Below are 21,137 nucleotides of genomic sequence, written 5' to 3'. Positions count from 1 at the left end.
CTCTTTGCAGGAAAGAAAAACCCCCTCCCTACAAGCACGCACTCCTGCGGGGCCCGGCCGGCAACTACCCCAACGGCAAAGGGGACAAGAGGAGATCAGTGAACCACAAAGACCCTTCAAACTCTTTTTAAAGACACGGAGTCCTGGGAGGGCTTGTGGGAGGAGGCGCATGCATTTTCTGCCAGGGCATGAAATTAATCACCCTTCTCTAGTTTCCAAGACAAGGGTTTGTGGGATAATGCATAGGTTAATGAAAGGGAAAGAGAAAAATGAGAAATTTTATCGTCGATTTTCCCTTTTACCAATGCAAAAATCAATTGTTCGCCTTCAGCTCAAGGCTCAGGAACAAAATAGGAGGCTGGAACCAGGCGAGCACAGATCTTACTTTTCACAACGTAGAAATCCTCTAAGATGAGGAAAACCCACACATCTCTTTTAAGAGGTTTGATACATCTCAGGTCAGTTCTTTCAAAGCCCCTTTACCTTTTTAAGTTGTATAGTTACTGCAGATGATTATCTTTTAAGATAGGCTGTGGTTGTTCACAGATTTAGAAATGCAATGTCCATATTTTCTGATCCAAACAATGACAACACATGCAACCCTAAGGCCACTGTACTGTTAGGAAAAATGGGACTGAATTTTTGAAATCACAATGGTCTCAGAAATATGGTCACTGTATCTATAAGCTGCCTGCTTCCTGATTCCCCCAAAGGCAGTGTGCAACTTCAGAAAACTGTTCTGAGAGCTATTTCTCAGTTTCTTGGGTAGTTTAATTGAAATTTTAGCTTCAAAGACAATAAGTTTTGGTCATTCATTTCAAAAGTTTTATCATGGCTATAGTCTCCAGATGATAGGGATCAAACCTGGCCCCTGAAGACATAGGCATGGAAAATTTCCCATGAGAAAAGGATGGGTGCCAGGTAGGGGGGCTGCAAAAAACAGAAGGATGCACCCTGAGCTGGGTAGGAATGATGAAATAAAACCATGGCAGTAGCAATTCCCAAGGTGGGGCAAGCTAAACATTTTGTACATTTTGTTGTACATTTTTCTGAAGAGTAAAGTGCCTTTAGATGATGAATGGGTCCAGGGGAGCCTGCTCCCTTCCTGTCTGTGGAAGCAGCAGGCTGAGTGGCCATGACAGCCTGCTAATTAAAACGACCTCCGGGAGGTGAGGATCAGGAGATAGGGAGAGGAAAGGGGACTCCAGGGAGATAGGGCCTTTAGCACAAGGCTCCAGTTAAGCAGTTTTGTTTTGTTTTTTTCTTTTTTGGCTTGGGTTGGGTTGAAGATTTATTTTTGAAATTTGTTGCAAAAATCAAGAGCAAAACTTGTTCTCCTTTTGTCATAAATGATAACAAAGAACCATATGTTAGTTGTTTACAAATGTTGTATTGTATGCACAGCTTCTCCCTGGGATCCTGTTGCCTAGAGGAACACAAATAAAGTGGTTTGCTCCCCGCCTCTGTTCCTCTGAGCATTCTTGGCACCTTTCCCTGTAGGTCTCCCACTGCCTCAAGAACCACCCAGCCAACCAAAATTGGTATAACCTTCACTTTGAGGTCAGGAGCTCTGTCAGCGAGATCAGGAAGAACAGTGAAGACTTGAACTTCCAGCAGTTCCTGTGTCAGAGTTCTGGGGAGTTTAAATTGACTGCGACCAGCTCAACATGAGCCAAGCAGTGTGGCAGCTTTTCAAACACGGTAGCATCATTTTAGGCAGAATGTAGAGAAGCAGATTTCCTAAAATGAGAGAGGTGGCAGACCAGGTCCATTTTTCCCTGGGCAAGCCACTTCCATAATATTGTGGTCACACATTGGCCCATAGTTTAAAAACTGCCTTAATTAATTGGCCCACGGACCACACAGGTAGCAAATATGCTAGTGATTTAAGAGCAAAAACTTGTAGCCAAGTCACTCTGGGTTCTAATTCTGCATTCAAACCCTGGTTCTATTTGGTAAGGTCTATGTGATCTTAGGCAATTTATTTAACATCTTACTTTCCTTGCCTGAAAGACGTAATAGTCATACCTACCTCATTATAATAGCTATAAGGATCAAATAGACTTAGGTGTGGGAAATGTCAGCAAGAATATTTATGTGCTCCCTAAATAGTAGCTATGATCATTTGGAATATGACCAGAATGGGGGGGCATCTACAAATCATTCCCCATGAGAGATGGATGAAGAGAGTGGAGTGGTTTATCCCTGCAATGAAAAAACGAGAGAGGTATGAATATGAAGGAAAGATTACAGTCTCTAAAAAGTTGAAGGGACTTCATGGTACAAAGGAGAAAATTTGCTCTGTGTTGCCCAGAAGCAATTCAGGGAACAAATCTTGGTAAGACCGATTTTTGCTCAGGATAAGGGACACTTTCCAATGAATAGAGTTGCTGACCACTGGATGGTCTCTCTTGGAAGGCAGTGAGCTCCTCATCACCAGAGATGTGCAAGAAGAGTCTGAATTAACATCTGTAAGGGAGGTAATAGAGGGGCTTCATTTTTTTGTTTGTCCGTTTGGAGACCAAGTCTCATTTTGTCACCCTGGATAGAGTGCTATGGCATCATAGCTCACAGCAACCTGAAACTCCTGGCTCAAGCTATCCTCTTGCCTCAGCCTCTTGAGTAGCTGGGGCTAAAGGCACCTGCTACAATGCCTGTGCAGGTTTTCTATTTTTTAGTAGAGATAAAGTCTTGCTCTTTCTCAGGCTGGTCTTGAATTTCTGAGCTCAGGCGATCTACCCACCTTGGCCCCCTTAAATGTTAGAATTATAGCCATGAGCCATCACGCCCGGCAGAGGAGCTTCATTCTTTAGGGAAATGCGTGATTAGAAGAGTGAAGCTCAACAGCATTACCTCCTAGCCTATGTCCCTAGAGAGAAATTACATAAGGCAGGAGGTTATATTTCTCTGGAAGTCAGAGAATAGAATACACTGCATCAAAAGTACAAAGTATTTAACACTGGACACACGACAGCAAATATCTCTGAATTACAGCATATGGACCCTACTAACATTTAGCATTCCTTGAGCAGGAAAAAAACTAAATATAAGGCAGACTGTAGGGTATGTTTGCAATAGGTCCATCTGTTCCTCCACACTGACAGAGCAGAAAGGAAAGGGCTAGCTAAGACCCCAGGGGTTGTCAGTGTCCTTGGTCTGCTCAGCTCCTCCCTAGCTTTCTTGGACATGGTTATACCTAGGGTCTAACTTAGCAGGGAAAGATTTTCAGTGCTGAGATGGAGGATAGCGCCAAGCCAGTAGGTAAACCAGCCCCAGCAGGGGTGCCCCAGCCTCCGCACTTTCTCAGATTAGAGTCACAGCTAGGCTGAACCAGCCACCAAAACAGTGCTCTGTGCATTTCTGAGGAGGCGAGTGAGGCACAAAGGAGGGGTGAGGGAGCGTGCCAGGTCTCTCTGCCTGGCTCTCACAGCTCTCCATACTGATGCCATGCTGGTTGTGCTTGACGTCTGTCCAGAGGCTCAAAGACAGGACTAAAGGTGGGTTACCCTTTAGTCTGTGGGTGACAAGCTGCAAGCTACCCAGCTGCTCTTTTGCTGAAGCCTGCAGCAGAGGAGGCTGGTGATACTGTTGTCTGCTTAGCAGCAGCACCAGTAAGCCTTTACCTAGGAGACTTTCTATTGTCTTTTAAATAGGGGGAGAGTCAGGGGTCACAAAATGAACTTGGATCCTTTCTCTGTAATTTGGCTGACATACCTGAGACCTACTTCAGAGAACCCCCAACTCATTTTTCAAAGTTGTAAGAGCAGCACCAACCACAGAAATGTGGGACGATGAACATTTGTTGAGCATCAATTCACACGTCTGCCATGTGTTCACTGAACGTATACCGTGCGCCAGGTGTGGTGCTACACACCTTTGTATCCATTGCCTAGTTGATATTCCCAAGAGTCCCATAAGTTAAGTATCATTTTCTACATTTCCCAGGTGATAAAATTGAGAATATTAAAGGCAGAATCCTCTGTTTGCACTCACACAGCTAATGAGAACCTGGATTCAAACACAGCAGCTCCCTTTCCACCATCTCACACTGGACCTTCTCTGTTTGTCTCCAAGTAAAACCAGATCAAAACAGGTGAAAGTGGACTAGCAAGCAGTGGTGCCATTTGGAAATAGCAGAGGTTGGGGAAGGGAGCATGTAAGTTTTCAGGCTGGGGAAAATATGTAAAGGTTTCAGAACTTTTCTGAACCCTCCTTCTCTCATTCATACACACCTGTCTGAGTTCCTTCTAAGCAGCTCCAGGGTCCACCTCAGGGTAGAGTTTGGGCAAAGGGCTCATTTGTCACTTGACGTGCAAAGGCTTCTAGATCTTCCAGGGACCCTGGGAGCTTGGCAAGGTCGTCATTGCAGGGCCTCCCCTGGCAGCTCTGTGCTGCTGGCCCCACACAGATAATCTGGTTCAAGTTCCTTATCACTCCCTCTTCCTGGAGTGCATCCGTTAAACCTCTGTCCCTTAAATGTCGCTCAGACTTCTTCCTCAGAATTCCTGCCTCTTGAGTGCTTAAGAGCACCAACAATAGAAGTTCTCCTCCTTGTGGCTCTGCTCAGCCAGTGGGGGACCAGGGTCAGACCAAATAGGGCAGACCTTATAACCTAATAAGAACAGTCTGAGTTTAAAGTCAGACAGACCTAAGTGTGAGTCCCAGCTCTTCTGTTAACTAGGTGTTTGGCTTTGGGCAAAGAATTCAGCCTCCTCATGCCTCAGGATCCTCATCTATAAAATGGCCGTGATTAAGACCTACTTGCTAGATTTATGGTGAGGATTAAATTTAATAATGTCTATAAAATTCCTGGCATGGAGCAGAACTTTTCCAACCACCCCCACCCGAAGCTTTTCTTACCCCCAGAAGAAGTGTAGATGGAAGTGCAAATTCTTCCTGAGAAGAGGACAGGAGTGAGAGAAGTGTCCAGAAAGATGACAGCTGCACTGAGAGATAAGTGTCCAGCCAGGGACCCAGGTTGATTCATCTCTGCGGCCTCAGCAGAGTTCAGTCTACAGAATGTGTAATGAACAAACGATTAGGGGACGTGGATGTCCAAAGCCCCTGAAAGTTTGAGGGAGGGGGAAAGAGGAATTATAAGTTAGGGCTCTGAACAGATGGGAAGATGTTGTCGGGCACAACGTTCACCCAACCTCACAGGAGGCAGAATTGATAAGACTTGGCTCTGCAAGATGCCTTGTGTGTTAGTCCATTTTGTGTTGCTAGGAAGAAAATACCCAAGGCTGGGTAATTTATGAAGAATTGAGGTTTAGTCAGCTCGTGGTTCTGCAGACTGTATGTGTGTACAGTGCCAGCCTGGTGCCAGCATCGGCTTCCAGGGAGGGCTTCAGGGAGCTTCCAATCAAGGTGGAAGGCAAAGGGGGACCAAGTGTGACACATGGTGAGAGAAGGAGCAGACAGAGGGAGGAGGTGGCACCAGGCTCTTTTGAACCACCCCCTCCTTGGGAAGAAGTAAAGTGGGTGCTTGCTCATTATCACTGGGAGGGCTCCAAGCTGTTCCCGAAGGGCCTGCCCTTACAACCCAAACACCTCCCACCAGGCGCCTCCTCCAACACAGGGACCAAATTTCAAGATGAGATTTGGAGGGGCCAAATATCCAAACCATGTTTTGTTACAATAACAGCAAATAAATCTTAACAGGATATTATAAGGCAATTTCATTTTTTTAATGTTTACCACTATTTTTTTTAAGTTCAATATACAAATATCCATTGTATACCATTAACAATTAGAGAATTAAAGTTAACGTGAAAACACAAAATATGAACTACACAGAATTGCGAGGCTATTTCTGTGTTAATTTAGCTTGGCCTGTACCATCTCAGAGATCATCTTTATGAAGTAATCATACTGAAACACTCTGCCAGCCTAAATTCAGTACCTCCCCAAAGCACCCTCACCTCCGTCAGCTCTTCCTACTCACACTGAACTCAGGGTACATGCTAGTCAGGGCTGGTTTCCCCCACTTCACTGATGAAAAAACTTAGTGTAATTAATTCCCTGGCCCAAGGTCCACAGCCAGTAAGTAACTCGGGCAGGACCTGAACACAAACCCAACTCTACCACACCCCATCGCCTCTTGGTTCAGCCCCAAACCTCAACACTGAGCCTGACCAGTTCTGAAAGTCATCCCTATGATGCCTGTTATAGCTCCTTAATGCTTAAAGTTTACTCGTCTCCCAAAGACCTGGGATCTATTTTTGGCTGACCCCATGTCAATCTTGAGTCTGAATCTGCTTCTCTCCCTGGCATCAGCTGTCTTGGTCAATGTCCTCTTTTTCCACCTGGTTGATCAGGCTGGAAACCATGTCATTGTCATAACTCTTTTTTCTGCCTCTGCCAACAGAGAGGCCCAGTCACCAAGACCCGTTGTTTCTGCCTCTGTGCTGTGCCCTCCTTCAGGCAGTATTACCAAGTGATTCTGGAGTCAGGGAAACCTGAGTTTTATTTATTTATTTTATTTTTAATTTATTTATTTTTATTGTTAAGTCATAGCTGTGTACATTAGTGCAATCAAGGGGTACAATGTGCGGGTTTCATATACAATCTGAAATATTCTCATCAAACTGTTCAACGTAGCCTTCATGGCATTTTCTTAGTTACTGTATGTAGACATTTGTATTCTGCATTTAGTAAGTTTCACCTGAACCCATTCTAAGATGCACCATAGGTGTGGCCCCACCCATTTCCCTCCCTCCACCAAAACCTCCCCCCTCCCTTCCCCTTCCTTGGCCCTTTCCCCATAGTCTTGTGCTATAGTTGGGTTATAGCCTTCATGTGAAAGCTAGAATTTAGCTTCATAGTAGAGCTGAGTACATTGGATACTTTTTCTTCCACTCCTGAGATACTTTGCTAAGAAGAATATGTTCCAGCTCCATCCATGTAAACATGAAAGAGGTAAAGTCTCCATCTTTCTTTAAGGCTGCATAATATTCCATGGTGTACATGTACCACAATTTGCTAGTCCATTCGTGGGTCGATGGACACTTGGGCTTCTTCCATGACTTGGCGATTATGAATTGGGCTGCAGTAAACATTCTGGTACACATGTCTTTGTTATATTGTGACTTTTGGTCTTCTGGGTATAAACCTAGTAAAGGAATTATAGGATCGAATGGCAGGTCTATTTGTAGGTCTCTAAGTATTCTCCAAACATCCTTCCAGAAGGAATGTATTAGTGTGCATTTCCACCAGCAGTGTAGAAGTGTGCCCTTTCCTCCACATCCACACCAACATCTCTGGTTTTGGGATTTTGTTATGTGGGCTACTCTTACTGGGGTTAGGTGATATCTCAAAGTAGTTTTGATTTGCTTTTCTCTGATGATTAAGGAAGATGAGCTTTTTTTCATGTGTTTGTACATTGTGCGTCTGTCTTCTTTAGAGAAGTTTCTCTTCAAGTCCCTTTCCCACCCTGAGATGGGATTATGTGTTCTTTTCTTGCTAATACGTTTGAGTTCTCTGTGCATTCTGGTTATTAGACCTTTATCAGAGGTATAACCTGCAAATATTTTCTCCCATTCTGTGGGCTGTCTGCTTGCTTTACTCACTATGTTCTTGGCTGTGCAGAAGCTTTTTAGTTTGATCAGGTCCCAGTAGTGTATTTTTGATACTGCTTCAATTGCCTGGGGAGTCCTCCTCATAAAATATTCACCCAGGCCGATTCCTTCAAGAGTTTTCCCTGCACTTTCTTCAAGTATTTTTATAGTTTCATGTCTTAAGTTTAAATCTTTTCTCCAGTGAGAGTCTATCTTAGTTAATGGTGAAAGGTGTGGGTCCAGTTTCAATCTTCTACAGGTTGCCAGCCAGTTTACCCAGCACCTGAGTTTTAATCTCAGCTCCGCCACTTGCTGATTGTCTTGTGAATCATTTAAGGCAGTTTACTTGCCCCCTCTTTAAAATGGAGCAATAATACCTATTAATGGGACTATCATTTATTTTCCTTCTTCTGCCTTAACCCTTCTCTCCTCCATCATCTTCTATCTGGATTGCTGGAATGGCCTCCCTACCTCCCTTCCTTCAGGTGCTCTGCCCTGTTTTCCCCTTGGAAGTTTCCAGGACCTCTGTGAAACATGATCCTGTCTTTATGGTACTTGTTCCAAATCAACTGTCCCAGCCAGGAGGCTGGATACGACCCCACTTCTGCCACATCCACTGCCTGCTCAGCCTCCTTTCCACCCACCATCTCTACTCCTCTTCACTAAAAATCCCTCTCATCTTTCAAGACTTTGATCACACGTCCCAACTTGATGACATTCTCTCCAGTCTTAGCAGTTGTAGTTAATCGCTTCCTTTTCTTGTGTGCCCCAGCGCTTGGCTTATTCATCAATGTATCAATTAGTTCACTCAGGGGATTGTCATCGCCCCCATTATTATTTCGTATCTTTGAGAGCAGAGATAGGGTTTTACGCATCTGCATTCCTCCATAGCACCTAACACAGCTCCAGACAGGCCATGAGCGCTTAGCAAATGTGGCAGAATACTAGAAAGAATAAATAAATCCCAAGTCCAGAATTCCATCCTGACCTGACCCTGATAACTAGATCCTAATTACAGATTTACCTTTCCAAAGTATTGACCTTTCTGAGACTCTGCGCTGCTCAGTCTTCATTCATGGCTTCCCTTACCTACAGAATCAAGTCCTGAGGGACTCGGTGCAGAAGGCAGCACAGTAGGACAGAGCACTTTGGACTTGGAGCCAAGGGCCCCATTCTCTATGGAGAGTTGGAGGAGTTAGATTTAGTGAATCCTGCAGTCCTTTCCTGAAGGCCAAATCCTTTCTCAGAGGTACACAGTAACAACGACACTCTTGCTAGTATGTCTGTTGCTACCGTTGCTGCTGCTGGGTGACTGCTGACCCACTATCTCTGCCACTGCTGTTCCTCCTACGCTGCCACTGTGGCTATTGCTGCCTCTGCCCTGACTGTCTGCTGGGATCTAGGCCCTGCCGTGGTTGCTTTGTCTTACATGATCTCCCATAATCCTCACAACAACCCTATGAAGTAGGCTCTCTGGCTTATTCACCTCGTTTCCCTAACAAGGAAACAGGCACTTAGAAAGACCAGGTAATCTCCAAAGTTTCACAACTTGTCCTAAGTGGAGGAGTGTGGTGTCATCAGACTCCAATGCTTACGTTTCCTTCCATTTCCTCTTCCTATTTTTTTTTTTGTGTGTGTGTGTATGTGTACAATCCTAAGACTGACAGTACACTAAATATTTGATGCTGGTTATAAAAAGCCTCTGCCTCAGGGAGCTCACTGGTTCATCTTTGTCCCTACACATGACCCCGTTTGCCTTATTCCCCCAAGCCTCGCTTTAGGCATTCTCCTTCACAGCTAGATGTCCCACACATGCTCCGGGCCTGAGCTCTTCCTTTGAAAGAACTGCTGCAGCCTGTAGTCCCAGCTACTCGGGAGGCTGAGGCAAGAGAATCGCTTAAGCCCAGGAGTTAGAGGTTGCTGTGAGCTGTATGATGCCATGGCACTCTACCAAGGGCTATAAAGTGAAACTCTGTCTCTAAAAAAAAAAAGAAAGAACTGCTGCGAAATGACTGTCTTAATAGGCAGAGGTGGTGCTACCCCCCAAGTTGTAACAACAAGAGAGATGTTTTGCCGGGAGACTCGGATGGGGCAGCTCGAGGCAGAGAAGGCCCAGCTCCCTCTATTAATTCTCCCCTCCCTGCCCTAGCAGATGCTGCATCCCTGGCTAGAGGGAGTGTCTCAGTAAATAACCTAAAGGTTTCCTTTTCCTCTACCCTAAGACACATTCTTCCCCCAACTCCTGGGCTCAAATTATAAACTCAAACAGATTTAAAGATGGAGCCATTAGGAAACTAGGTTTGCTCGGCTGTGTGACAGTAAGTAAGTCTCTTGCCTTGAATGGAGTTATCACAGCATTTCAACTGGCTTCAGTTTCTTACTCTTCATTATGGGGGCATAATCCTAAAATGATAGACTCATTAATTAAAAATAAAAAGGAAAAGAAAGAGTATTGCGAGGATCAAGTGAGAGGATGAATGGGAAAGTATAATATTTTGAAAAATATTTCCCAGAAAGTTTACTGCCTTTCTTCTGAGACGTCATAAACGTCTCCACTCCATCCGTGCTTGCTTGTAACCTGGAATGTCGTGTCATTAGTTCATCTAACACAGTTTATTAAATGCCATGTGTTTTCCAGAAACTCCCCTCCTCCAGGAAGTCTTCTGTGATGTATTGGGCCTCATGGATAATTCTTCCTCTGAGCTTTTGGAGAATCATTGTCTAAATATTTAACTTGGCACTTACCAACAGCTTTGGTATTTCACTTTTCTTGACTATCAGCTCTGTCTTCTCAACTCAGTTTTGCGTTGTTCTTGGGGTGAGATGATTGGAGTGGACAAAAAGCAGTATTGTTCATTTCTGGGGGCCGTGGGCTGAGCACAAGGCCTGGGAGAGACTCGCCATCTATTGAGAGCTTGTGGCTACTGCTGCTGCTGCTGAGGTGAGAGTGAGGGCGTCTGCTCTGAGCAGAACACATCTGTGATGCCGACACCCCTCCTCCTCTCTCTCTCCTTCCAGACACGCACAAATAAAAGCAACCCCTTTAGACTTCTGGGCAAAGTGGAGCAATCCTAGCTTACCAGCCCATGCAGCAAGCTGTCAAAGCTCAGGCCTAGAGCCTCTATGGGAAAGAGAAGGATGAAGGAGAGAGATGGGGAGCGGCTAGGAGAGGGGAAGGTGTGAATGGACCGTGCTGGGTTCCCGCCTGCACCGTGTACTGTCACAATTGCGTTAGGCGTGCATCTTAAATGAGCAACTTTTCAATATTTGCATGTGAAATGTGTGAATTTGTGAAGTGGAGGGTGTGCATTACTGAGTTTTAGATGACAGATCATTGTCAATTCTAAGCACATTTTTACGTCTGCTCATAGTCAGAGGTCCTGAGTTAAATTGCTGTTTGAAATTCTGTCTTTCTCAACATTTCATTTGTATTAATGGATCACTCCCTCTGCCCCAGCCTCCCTGGGACTGTGCTCTGCTCAGCAGGATGTCAGGGCTCCCTCCTCCTCCCCAGTCCCAGAGAAGGCTGATTCTGCCAACTCTGGCTGATCCCAGGCAGGCCAGGCCCTCCGGGTGGAGAGTGAGCAAGAGCAGACTCTCTCCCCAGGTGGTCTCATGTTTAGGTATCCTTTCTGGATTTCTCCCATTGTATTTCTCTCTCTCCATATTCACGTCAGCCTTGACTAAAGGTGGAAGAACCGCTGCTGGTGTGGGGTTATGAAAAAGGCAGAGGCCGCTCTCCTCAACGGCTCTACTCCCTCTCTAAAATGCTCCTGGAGAGCTGACATTCCATGGCTCCAGAGTGTTCATTTTCATTCAATTTTGTAAACACTTACTGCTCTAAACCAGGCTGAATGCTAGGTGGTGGTCAAAAGTGAAGGGTGCACAATTGTGAGCTAAATACAGCAATGGGCAACCTAACGTTTTGGTCAATCATAGACCACAAATATGACAGTGGTCCCTTTATATTTTTATCATGTCTTTTCTATGTTTAGATATGTGTAGATAGACAGATACTTCCCACTGTGTTATAGTTGCCGGCCGCACACAGCACAGTAACACACGGTGCGGGTACATAGCCTGAGAACTACAGTGTACATGGACAGCCTAGGTGTGCCGCAGGCTACTCCAGCTAGGTTTGTGTAAGTGCACGCTGCGATGTTCGCACAATGATGAAATGACTTAGCAAGGCATTTCTCAGTATGTGTCCCCATCAGGTGACACATGACTGTACCTGCGTACCCCGGCCCCAAGAGCAGAGCTCCAAGGAGCTTGAGACGTTGCCTTTATTGAAAAGGATACACATGTGGTGATGGACTTTCCAACAGTTAGCCTTACTCACCATATGTGCCTAATTCCTTCTTTAGTAAGTTTACTGTTTATTCTTTCTTTCTTTTATCCACTTATTCATTCATCCCTGGGGATACCATGTGGTTTGTTTGAAGGAGTACTAGCTCAGGGGCACAGATGCAACCCTGATTCAGCTGCTGTCATCCCCCTCTTTGAACCCTAATTTTCCCACCCACAGAATAGAATTAAGAATGATTGCTCTTCCTAAGCCACAGGATTACATTAAGGAACTTCAGGTGAAATGGACGGAGTGGGGAGAAGGCACGAGCATCTCCGAGTTCCTGTGAGAGCAGACCCTTGCCTACATTCATTCTGCAGCTTCACAAGACAAGAGACGCGGGGAGAAGAGGGGATCAGAACAGGGACGGGGCCCAGAAAGGATCCATTAGAAAGAGCGTGAACTGGGAGCAGAAAGATCTGGATGGAATAGAATCTAATCCCAATCTGTTCCTGAATTTATACAACTTTAGAGGTCCCTTACCCTCTCTAAGCCTCAGTTCATTCTGAGAAATGAATCTGTTGACGTAGTGATCACTGAGGCTCTTCTAGTTCTGCCATTTGGGGTTTCTAGGAAACCCCCTCCAACTGAAGGGTGATGTCATGTTGACCGTAGTGCATGTCAGGCTGCTCAGCTCTAAGGCTGCGGGCAGGATGACTACACAGCAGAGCTTCACACTCAGCTTAGCGACACCAGTGGTGATTCCTGCCTCCCAAAGATTCTCTCTGTCCTCAGACTCGATGCTGAACCAGAGACCTCTGAAGAAATGACACAAGTCGGGGACACCGCCAGCCTTGCATTCAAGAGGTGCAGTGCTGTGGACCTAATTAACATCACCGTGTAATAGGCTCTGTGGAGCACAGTTGAGCTGCCAGACAGAGTAAATAAAGCAATGTTTTATCTTAAGTGTTGGATAACAGTGAGTAATAAATATAGTTGTGTGTTATTTACTATACCTTGCTATATATACTATACCTGCACAGACCTGCTACGGCTGACCCCTGAGAAGGCACATCCTGATTTTAAGGGTGTATATTGAAAGTTGGTTGTCAAGTAACTAGAGGCCTGGGCCCCCAACTGGATGTTGTAATAGACTTACGCAGAGATGCGGATACAAGAGGGTAGACTCTGGTTTCTAATAGATCAAACTGAGAGTCCTGCTCTGTACCACGTGCCCTTAAATCATCACTGTACAATTTTCTTGCTTATGAAATGGGATTGATTGATGCCTGGGTCACAGGATGGTTAGGAAGAGCAGGTGATTTGATGCTGTGAATAAAGACCTTGGCAAACAAAGTGTCTCACAGAGGGTAGGCATTACTCTCGGTCACATCCACATTACTCTCATGCGTAGTATTTCCACGGTAGTCAGCCAAAACAACACCCTTGCACACATAAATGGTAACATGCTCTTCCTTTATAAATGCATAGTGAAGTAACCAGGTCTTTTTTATCAACAGCTCAGGGTCATTTGGATACCTCCAAGTGCGTCCTTTTCCCTTCTCATTATAGTATTATCAGTCTCATTTATTCACTAGTAATGTCTACCGTGGTGTCTTAGGTCAGGTTCTTCCAAAAGCACAGACTAGGAGGAGGAACGTACCAAAGGGTATTAATGAGCTAATTATCACAGAGGGGAAAAGAGGCTGAACCCCCTTAGGGATTTTTCTCAGCGATAATATAAAAATACTCCTCAGAACTGAGGGTTGCCTCCTTGAGCATAAATTCCCCTTTGCTTTTTTGTGGGGCTGACGCCCGAGGCAGCTGAGATCCTTTTGATAAGGGATGCTGGTCAGATACAGGGGACTGCCCACCTTCCTGTGCTAAACCAGGTGGGCTGAAGAGATGCGGGGTGGGCAACATGAGCAGCTGCTGCACATGGACACAGCAGAGGCAGGTGAGCGTGAGTGCCTTGTCTTTGCTGTGCCATGGCTAGGAAGTTTGGTCAGGCAGTGTCTGAGTGAACCCTGCATTCTAAGCACCCAGCACAGCGCCTGCGCAGAGGTAAGTACTACTTACCAGCCACTACTCCTTGTGTGAAAGAATGGATGGCTGGTCGGCTGGAAACATGGATGTATAGACGGACTTTCTCCTCTGTCAGAATAATTTCTATTTACAAAGGGGGGGGTAAGTGGAGGTTGGGGAGGTTGGATGCAGATGGAGTTTGATTACGGGGTAATCAATATGGGGCAGGTGCAGGAAGGCAAGAGGTCCTCAGAAGAAATGAGTCTAGCATTGGGTCAAGGGAGCTGGGTCAAAGGAACCACGAATGCTGGGCCTATGGACTGGGTTGGCCTGCCCTGGCCTGCCCTGGTACCCCAGCCTGGAATCTACCCCCAAATGGGAGCCAGAAGAGCAACTGAACTTAAACAGTGATGAGAAATAGTCTCAGAGTGGTATCAGAAAGAGGGCCCAACAGTGCTAGGAGCCTGAAGCTGGGACTCAGAGGACCTTGGATTTAGACTTTATGCATTTGCAAAGCCTTACTGTCAGCTCTAATATTGCATGTAAGCTGAATTTCCTTTCAATAATTAGTACATTTGACCACGAAAAATAAAAATAAAAAACAAAATGAGATTTTACATATACAGTGTTTTGTTTTTAGGCATCTTTATTTTTTATTACAGTTACAATCTTAAAGATCGATTTCTATAAATAACATTTCCTTTTTCCTAATTATAAATATAATACTATTTATTTGGAAAATTTTGAAATTTGAAAAATAGGAAAAAGCATAAAGAAAGTAACTTCTCACCTTCATGAGATACATAACTTTATATACTGTATTTTAATGTATTTTTAACAAAATTGAAATGATTTTACATTTATAGTTTTAGATATTTTTCTTCACTGGGGTCCCCAGATAGTTTGTACAATGTCTAACTTTCATGTACATTTCTCCATGTGCATTTCTCCATTTCCAGAATATTCTTGGAAAGCATCGATTTTGACTAATTATGTAATCATTTGTCATACAGGTAAAGCCTCATTTATTTATTCATTTTCTTCTTGTTGAACATTTGGGACATTTCTCATTTTTTGCTATTATGAATTATGCTGGTATAAACAGAACTGTGTGAAATCCTTTATATGCAGTCTTCCCTTGAAACTTCCTTGCACACCTGCGAGGTGAGTACTATATATATTCGCTTTTTACAGATCGGAGAACTGAGGATCAGTGGGGAGTTAAATATAACAATTTGTCAAAGGTCACTATCTTAGTTTTGGTTCCCCGGAAACAGACCTTGAATAAGGACCTAAATGCAAGGGCCAGGGACTTAGAAAGGATCTCAAAAAGGAAAAAAAAAAAAAAAAAAAAGGTATAAATGGTGGCAGAGATGAGGCTGCAGAGATGTTCAGGTCAGGTTTGTGGACAGGAGAGGGTGACCTGCCTGGGCAGTGAAAGATGGCGTCTACACCCGAGGGCAGTTGGAGACCACGTTTCTATGGGGCCATGGCGGGTGGGCACATTGGCAGGAACTTCTATTTCTTAGAAGTAGAAAAAGAGGAGGAGGAGGGAAAAGGGTCTGTGTGTGGCTGTGTTAGGTCTCCCAACAGTAAGGAAATGGAACATGAGACAAGGAAAGGGGGCCAGCCAACGAAATGTTCATTCCAAAGCAAGTTGCCACTGTGGATAACCAGAGCTTGATCCTGCAGGGGACGCTGGGAGCCAGCGCAGAGCTCATATCTCAGAATTATCCCACAGGAGGGAGGAGGGAGCTGGATACTTTTCACCAGCTCCAGTCTGTCCTGGTTGAGGCTGCTCCCAAGGTGTGTTAATTTTCTATCACTTCTGATTGCTGTTGGGTAAGGACAGGTGGTGGAGAGCAGAGAGAGGGCAAAGCAGGCTCTGGCAGCCACATAAATGCAGGTGCTGGCAGTCAGAAGTCAGGCAGCATTGCCTACAGTGGTGAGGGCAAGGTGGACACTGAGAGAGGCCACCACAGTCACATAGCTAGTAAGTCTCAGGGCTGGGATTTGAACACAGATGTGCCTAACTCCAGAGCTCAGGCCCTTAAGGATCTGGCTTTGCAGGGAACTGAAGCCTCCCTGTGGCCTTCGGTGAGTCACCTCATCTCTTAGATGTCCAGGATCTGTTGGGGATAATACTATCTGCCATCTTTGCCTCAACGCACTGTCATGAGCTAACACAATGGGTGCGTCAGCACTTAGATTATCAGCCAGGCCATGTCTGTTTAGTGCTCTTACTGACTGTCCCATCAGGTGAGTGGGAATCACATCAGGCAGACATCGAGGGTTTTCCCAGGTAGTTACTTAGGAAAAATTAATGGAAGATGAGATGTTTCCCCCAGTTTATGAGATGAGTAGTTTTCCAGATTAATTACATAATATCCAATGTACACATGGCTCATTGGAAGATGAGGTAAGTCCTTGATGAATTTTGGAGCATTCCATTTTTTTGGAAGAAAAAAACATGCTTGCTCATTCCCATGCACTGACAGTCTCCAGGTCTGGATTTTCCCAGGAGGGGGTTTAATTGCCCCCAGAATCTTCAAATTCAAAGTCTCCTCAATGCTAAGCTCCTGGGGAGCTCCATTAAAGTAAAAACGTTGAAGATGCCAGTTGACGCAGGATGCAGATCCTGAAGGAGCCCAGCTGGGCCGCTCACACCAGTGCTGTTCCTCATGGGAAGTCAGCACGGTGGGAGCCCTCCTGGCCTGACTCAAGTTCACACTGGAGGGCATGGTCAAGACAAAATCCTGGTTTCTTTGTATACCACCTATGTTCTCTTCCATCAAAGGTGTAAAGTTTTACCAACCACTGGAGAACAATGTGAATTACTGGGATTGGTACACAACCATTCCCTTATGGCAACTACCTGGGGCAATAATTCTACACACTGCCCTCACCCTGCCACAGGCCTGTATAAGGGTTTATCTAGATTTTGCTAGATACTTACTAGCAACCAAACCATGTTGCTGGTTAGGAAAGAGTGGGGATTCAAATTCACTTCAATTTGGCTTAAAAGCCCAACCTTTTTGGTAAACAGAGCACTGGCTCCACCCGGAGTTCCCCAGCTCCCAAATGCAGCTTTGAAATCCATGAATGTACCAGTGATTACAGATTCTCATCTCTACACCACTCCAGAAATTCAGATAGTTAACTGGTTACCAGGCATCTCAGACTTAAACAGAATTCTTGATTTCTACAATTTTTTTTATCCTTGCCCCAGATTTCCTCCTCTTATCTTTCCTATCATATAAAAGGTACCGCCATCTACCCATTGCTCAGGCCAATAATTTTGTTATTATTCTTGATCTTCCATAATGAATACATTAACAGACCCACAAAATAAACCGCACACCTCCTTCAGTCTCCAGGATAGCTCACCATCCCCAGCACATGTGTAAATGCAAAATTTTCAACTGTACAAAAACAACCACAAATAAAGAGACAAATAAAGCCTTGCAGAATCTTCACAGGAATCCCCCCCTCCAGCTTTCACCTTTACTCCCCTGCAATCCATTCTCTACACATAGACAAAGTATTCTTTTTCAGAAACGTAAGTCATATCATCATTTCCCTGTTAAGACCTCTTCCTGTTTTTCTCACCATACTTCCAGCAAAATGGGTCAATGACACCCTGCTTATCTTAGCCTGACACCTGTAACTCTACCTGGCAGGGCCTCAACCACCCCTCTAGCCTCCATTTTCATCACTCTCTCCCTTGTCTGCCACACTTTATGGCCTTCTCCCAGCTTCTCAAACACACCATACTCATTCCAGACTTCGGGTGATTGCACCAGCTGCTCCCTCCCGGGTTGCTGCACACATGCGTCCTCCTCAGATGGCCTTTCCATAAACACCCAGCACTGGCTGCCTGTGCCTGCCAGGCCCACGCCAGCATGCGTGCATCTCACAAGGTCTTCCAGACTACCTCACACTTACTGCTTTTCAGGTCCAATTACCATGATGCCACAAATATAGTGGACAGAGTGGTTTTCTATGGACTGTCCAAACAATTAAGTCTCCTCCAGACTATACAGTAACAGAGAGCAAGAGATTAATGGGACTCTGGGGCAAAACTGCGTACTGAGGTTTGTACTGTTCTCCTAAGTGAGTGTACTTGCCTCTGATTCTTTTCTATGATGGGGATTATAGAAAGGAGAGAAGAGAGAAAAGGGGATTAAAAGAATACATTTACCAGACCAATAGCCCAAATGCTAGAGGCTGTCTCAATATGTTCTAATAAATGTATCACATCTTATATAACCAATTTGGCTACCATTTGGTTGCATTTACAGCAATCCACCATCTTCCACCACAATCAAGTGTCAGAATGGTGAATTAAATGAGACTAGGATAGGATAGGTACTACCCCACTACATCATCTAAGTCTGGTGTCTAGTATTCCAGTCTAATGAGTATTGTTTTTAATTGGTTATCCTGCTAGGCTAGGGTACAATTTGGGGGCCATGTATTCTCCCTTTCCCACCATGATGACTTTTGCTTCATAGATCATGAAATGAATCTGAGATTTCTGCCAGCTTCTAAGTATATCTATCTCAATTATGAACTTGGGTCCCAGGGAAACAGGCACCACATTGGACCTACTATAAAGTGATTGTGAGCTTGGGACTCAACCTATTCCTGGCTTCCCTAGGCTTCCACTCTAATGAAAAAAGCCATATTGGGCTTTACAACTTGCTGGAAAAATCTCAGTTGAGATTCTAGATTCAGCAGCCCTCAAAAGAGCTGTATATTTCCCACTCCGTGGTATTTAGTACTCTGGAAAATGAACATAGATATCTTTGGAGATACATCAGGGGAAATGCTACAGCTTGTGCTCTGGTGTTACAGGGTCGTTCCTGAAGGAGCCCTGCCTTCACTTCTCATCAGTGAGCTCTGGATTTGAGAACTGCCCCGAGTCTGGAAACTGGGCAAGGGATCGTGATCGTGATTTTTCCTTGTGGCAGCTGATAGCAGCCTCTGCTTACCTTCTCTCAATACTGTTTGTGTAAGTCAGGAAAAATCCTCATCATTGTCTGTCCATCCATCCATCTCACCACTTTCACTAGCACATTTCTTTGCTTTCTTTTTTTTTTAATTTTAGGAGATAGGATCTTGCTCTGTCACCTAGGCTGGAGTGCAGTGGTCCAGTTGTAGCTCACTGACTTCTTGACGTGCTGGGCTGAAGGGAGCCTCCTGCCTCAGCCTCCTCGCCCTGACTGGCTAATATTTTTATTTTTTCACTATATTGCCCAGGCTGCTACCCCCAATTTGGAATGGTACATAGTGACCACACAACTATTCCTTTGCCCCCAAAAGTTAGCCCATAGAAAAGAATCAATAAAATCAATTAACCTCTGATTAGACTCATCAAAAAAAAAGGAGAGAAGACACAAATTACTAATATCAGGAATGAAAAGGGAAATAAGAGCAGAGATCCTAGAGATAATAAAGGATAATAAGGAATGAATATTATAAACCACTTTATTTCACTACATTTAACAATTTAGATGAAATCCAAGGATTTCATGAAACATGCAAACCAAAAGCTCACTCACCAAAAATCACTTAAGAAAAATTAAAGCAGTGTGGTGCCTGTGGCTCAGTGAGTAGGGCGCCAGCCCCATATACTGAGGGTGGCGGGTTTGAACCCGGCCCCAGCCAAACTGCAACAAAAAAGAGCTGGGCACTGTGGCAGGCCCCTGTAGTCTCAGCTACTCAGGAGACTGAGGCAGGAGGATTGCCTGAGCCCGAGAGCTGGAGGTTGCTGTGAGCTGTGATGCCACAGCACCCTACAAGGGTGACAAAATGAGACTTTGTCTCTAAAAAAAAAAAAGAAAGAAAAATTAGACCAGCCAAATATTTCTTTATTAAATAAATTGAAATTATAGTTAAAAACCTTGTCAAAAAACACTCCAGGCCAAGATAGCTTCATTGGTGAATACTACCAAAAATTTAAAGAAGAGATAATACCAATTCTTCGCCAGCTCTCCAGAAAATAGAAGTGGAGGTAACCCTTCCCAATTCATTTTATGTGGCTATTATTATTACCCTGATACAAGAAAAAAAGGATAAAAATACAAAGATATTATAAAGAAAGAAATCTACCAGCCAATATCTCTTATGAATACAGATACAAACATCCGTAAGAAGACTTTAGCAAATAAAATAGCACTATATATAAAAAAAAACAGGAGCCCTTTTGACTAATTTCAGTATATCCCTGGAAAGCAAAGTTGGTTTTTAACATTGAAATCAAGGTACTTCACTTTATTAGCAGAATGAAGAAGAAAACTCATACAATAATTTCAACTGGTACAGAAAAAGCATTCACAAAATGGCAACACGTGTCCATGGTTAAACTCAAAATTTAGAAATCTGTCATAAAGTAGGAATGGAAGAGAGTTTGTCAGTCTGATAAAGGTCTTCTAGAGTCACCCTTTCTACCACATAGGTTTTTGACAAAGTTTTTAACTGTAACAGATTTAGGAGCAACAACCATCTGCCTATTTTGTGGTCTTAAGTAATTGGAGGATAGTCCTTGGATCGCTGGAAGTGTTCTATTTCTTTATAAGAAAGTGTCATATTTCACCAAAAAAAGAAAAAAAGACTTTAAAATGGTGACTAAGGCCAGGCTCCGTGGCTCACACCTGTAATCCCAGTACTCTAGGAGGCTGATTTGGGTGAATTGCCTGAGCTTACGAGTTCGAGACCAGCCTGAGGCAGAGTGAAAGCTACTGTTTTAGCTACTCTAAAAAAAGTAGCTAAGCATTGAGGCGGGCAACTGTAGTCCCACTACTTGGGAGGCTGAAGCAAAAGAATCACTTACCGAGTTTGAGGTTGCTGTGAATCCCTAGTCCTTTGAATGGTTTTTACTTATAGTAGGTATTCAGCAAAGTTTTTTTTTTTTTTGTAGAGACAGAGTCCCACTGTACCGCCCTCGGGTAGAGTGCCATGGCGTCACACGGCTCACAGCAACCTCTAACTCTTGGGCTTACGCGATTCTTTTGCCTCAGCCTCCCCAGCAGCTGGGACTACAGGCGCCCGCCACAACACCCGGCTATTTTTTTGTTGCAGTTTGGCCGGGGCTGGGTTTGAACCCGCCACCCTCGGCATATGGGGCTGGCCCCCTACTTACTGAGCCACAGGCGCCGCCTCAGCAAAGTTTTTAAATAAATGAATGTTTTCAGATACATATTGTTTGTTAATAAGAACCATCTGTGCCTCACTGACCACAGTGTAGTATGTAGGAGAAGCCCAGG

At 44.5% G+C, this 21,137-nt stretch overlaps 1 protein-coding gene across 1 annotated transcript in view; it reads left to right on the top strand.

The window, feature by feature from the left end:
* The window catches only part of AGBL4 (AGBL carboxypeptidase 4), a 1,493,965-nt gene extending 1,492,512 nt beyond the window's left edge, over nucleotides 1–1,453 (top strand). The window contains exon 13 of the mRNA XM_053576008.1: nucleotides 11–1,453. Coding sequence (XP_053431983.1) covers nucleotides 11–131 — 121 coding nt within the window. The 3' untranslated portion in view covers nucleotides 132–1,453. The remainder of the gene's footprint in view (nucleotides 1–10) is intronic.
* The last annotated feature ends 19,684 nt before the right edge of the window (nucleotides 1,454–21,137 follow it).

This window comes from Nycticebus coucang, chromosome 22 (assembly GCF_027406575.1).
Source record: "Nycticebus coucang isolate mNycCou1 chromosome 22, mNycCou1.pri, whole genome shotgun sequence".
NCBI lineage: Eukaryota > Metazoa > Chordata > Mammalia > Primates > Lorisidae > Nycticebus > Nycticebus coucang.
This window is presented reverse-complemented; position numbering and strand designations above follow the sequence as displayed.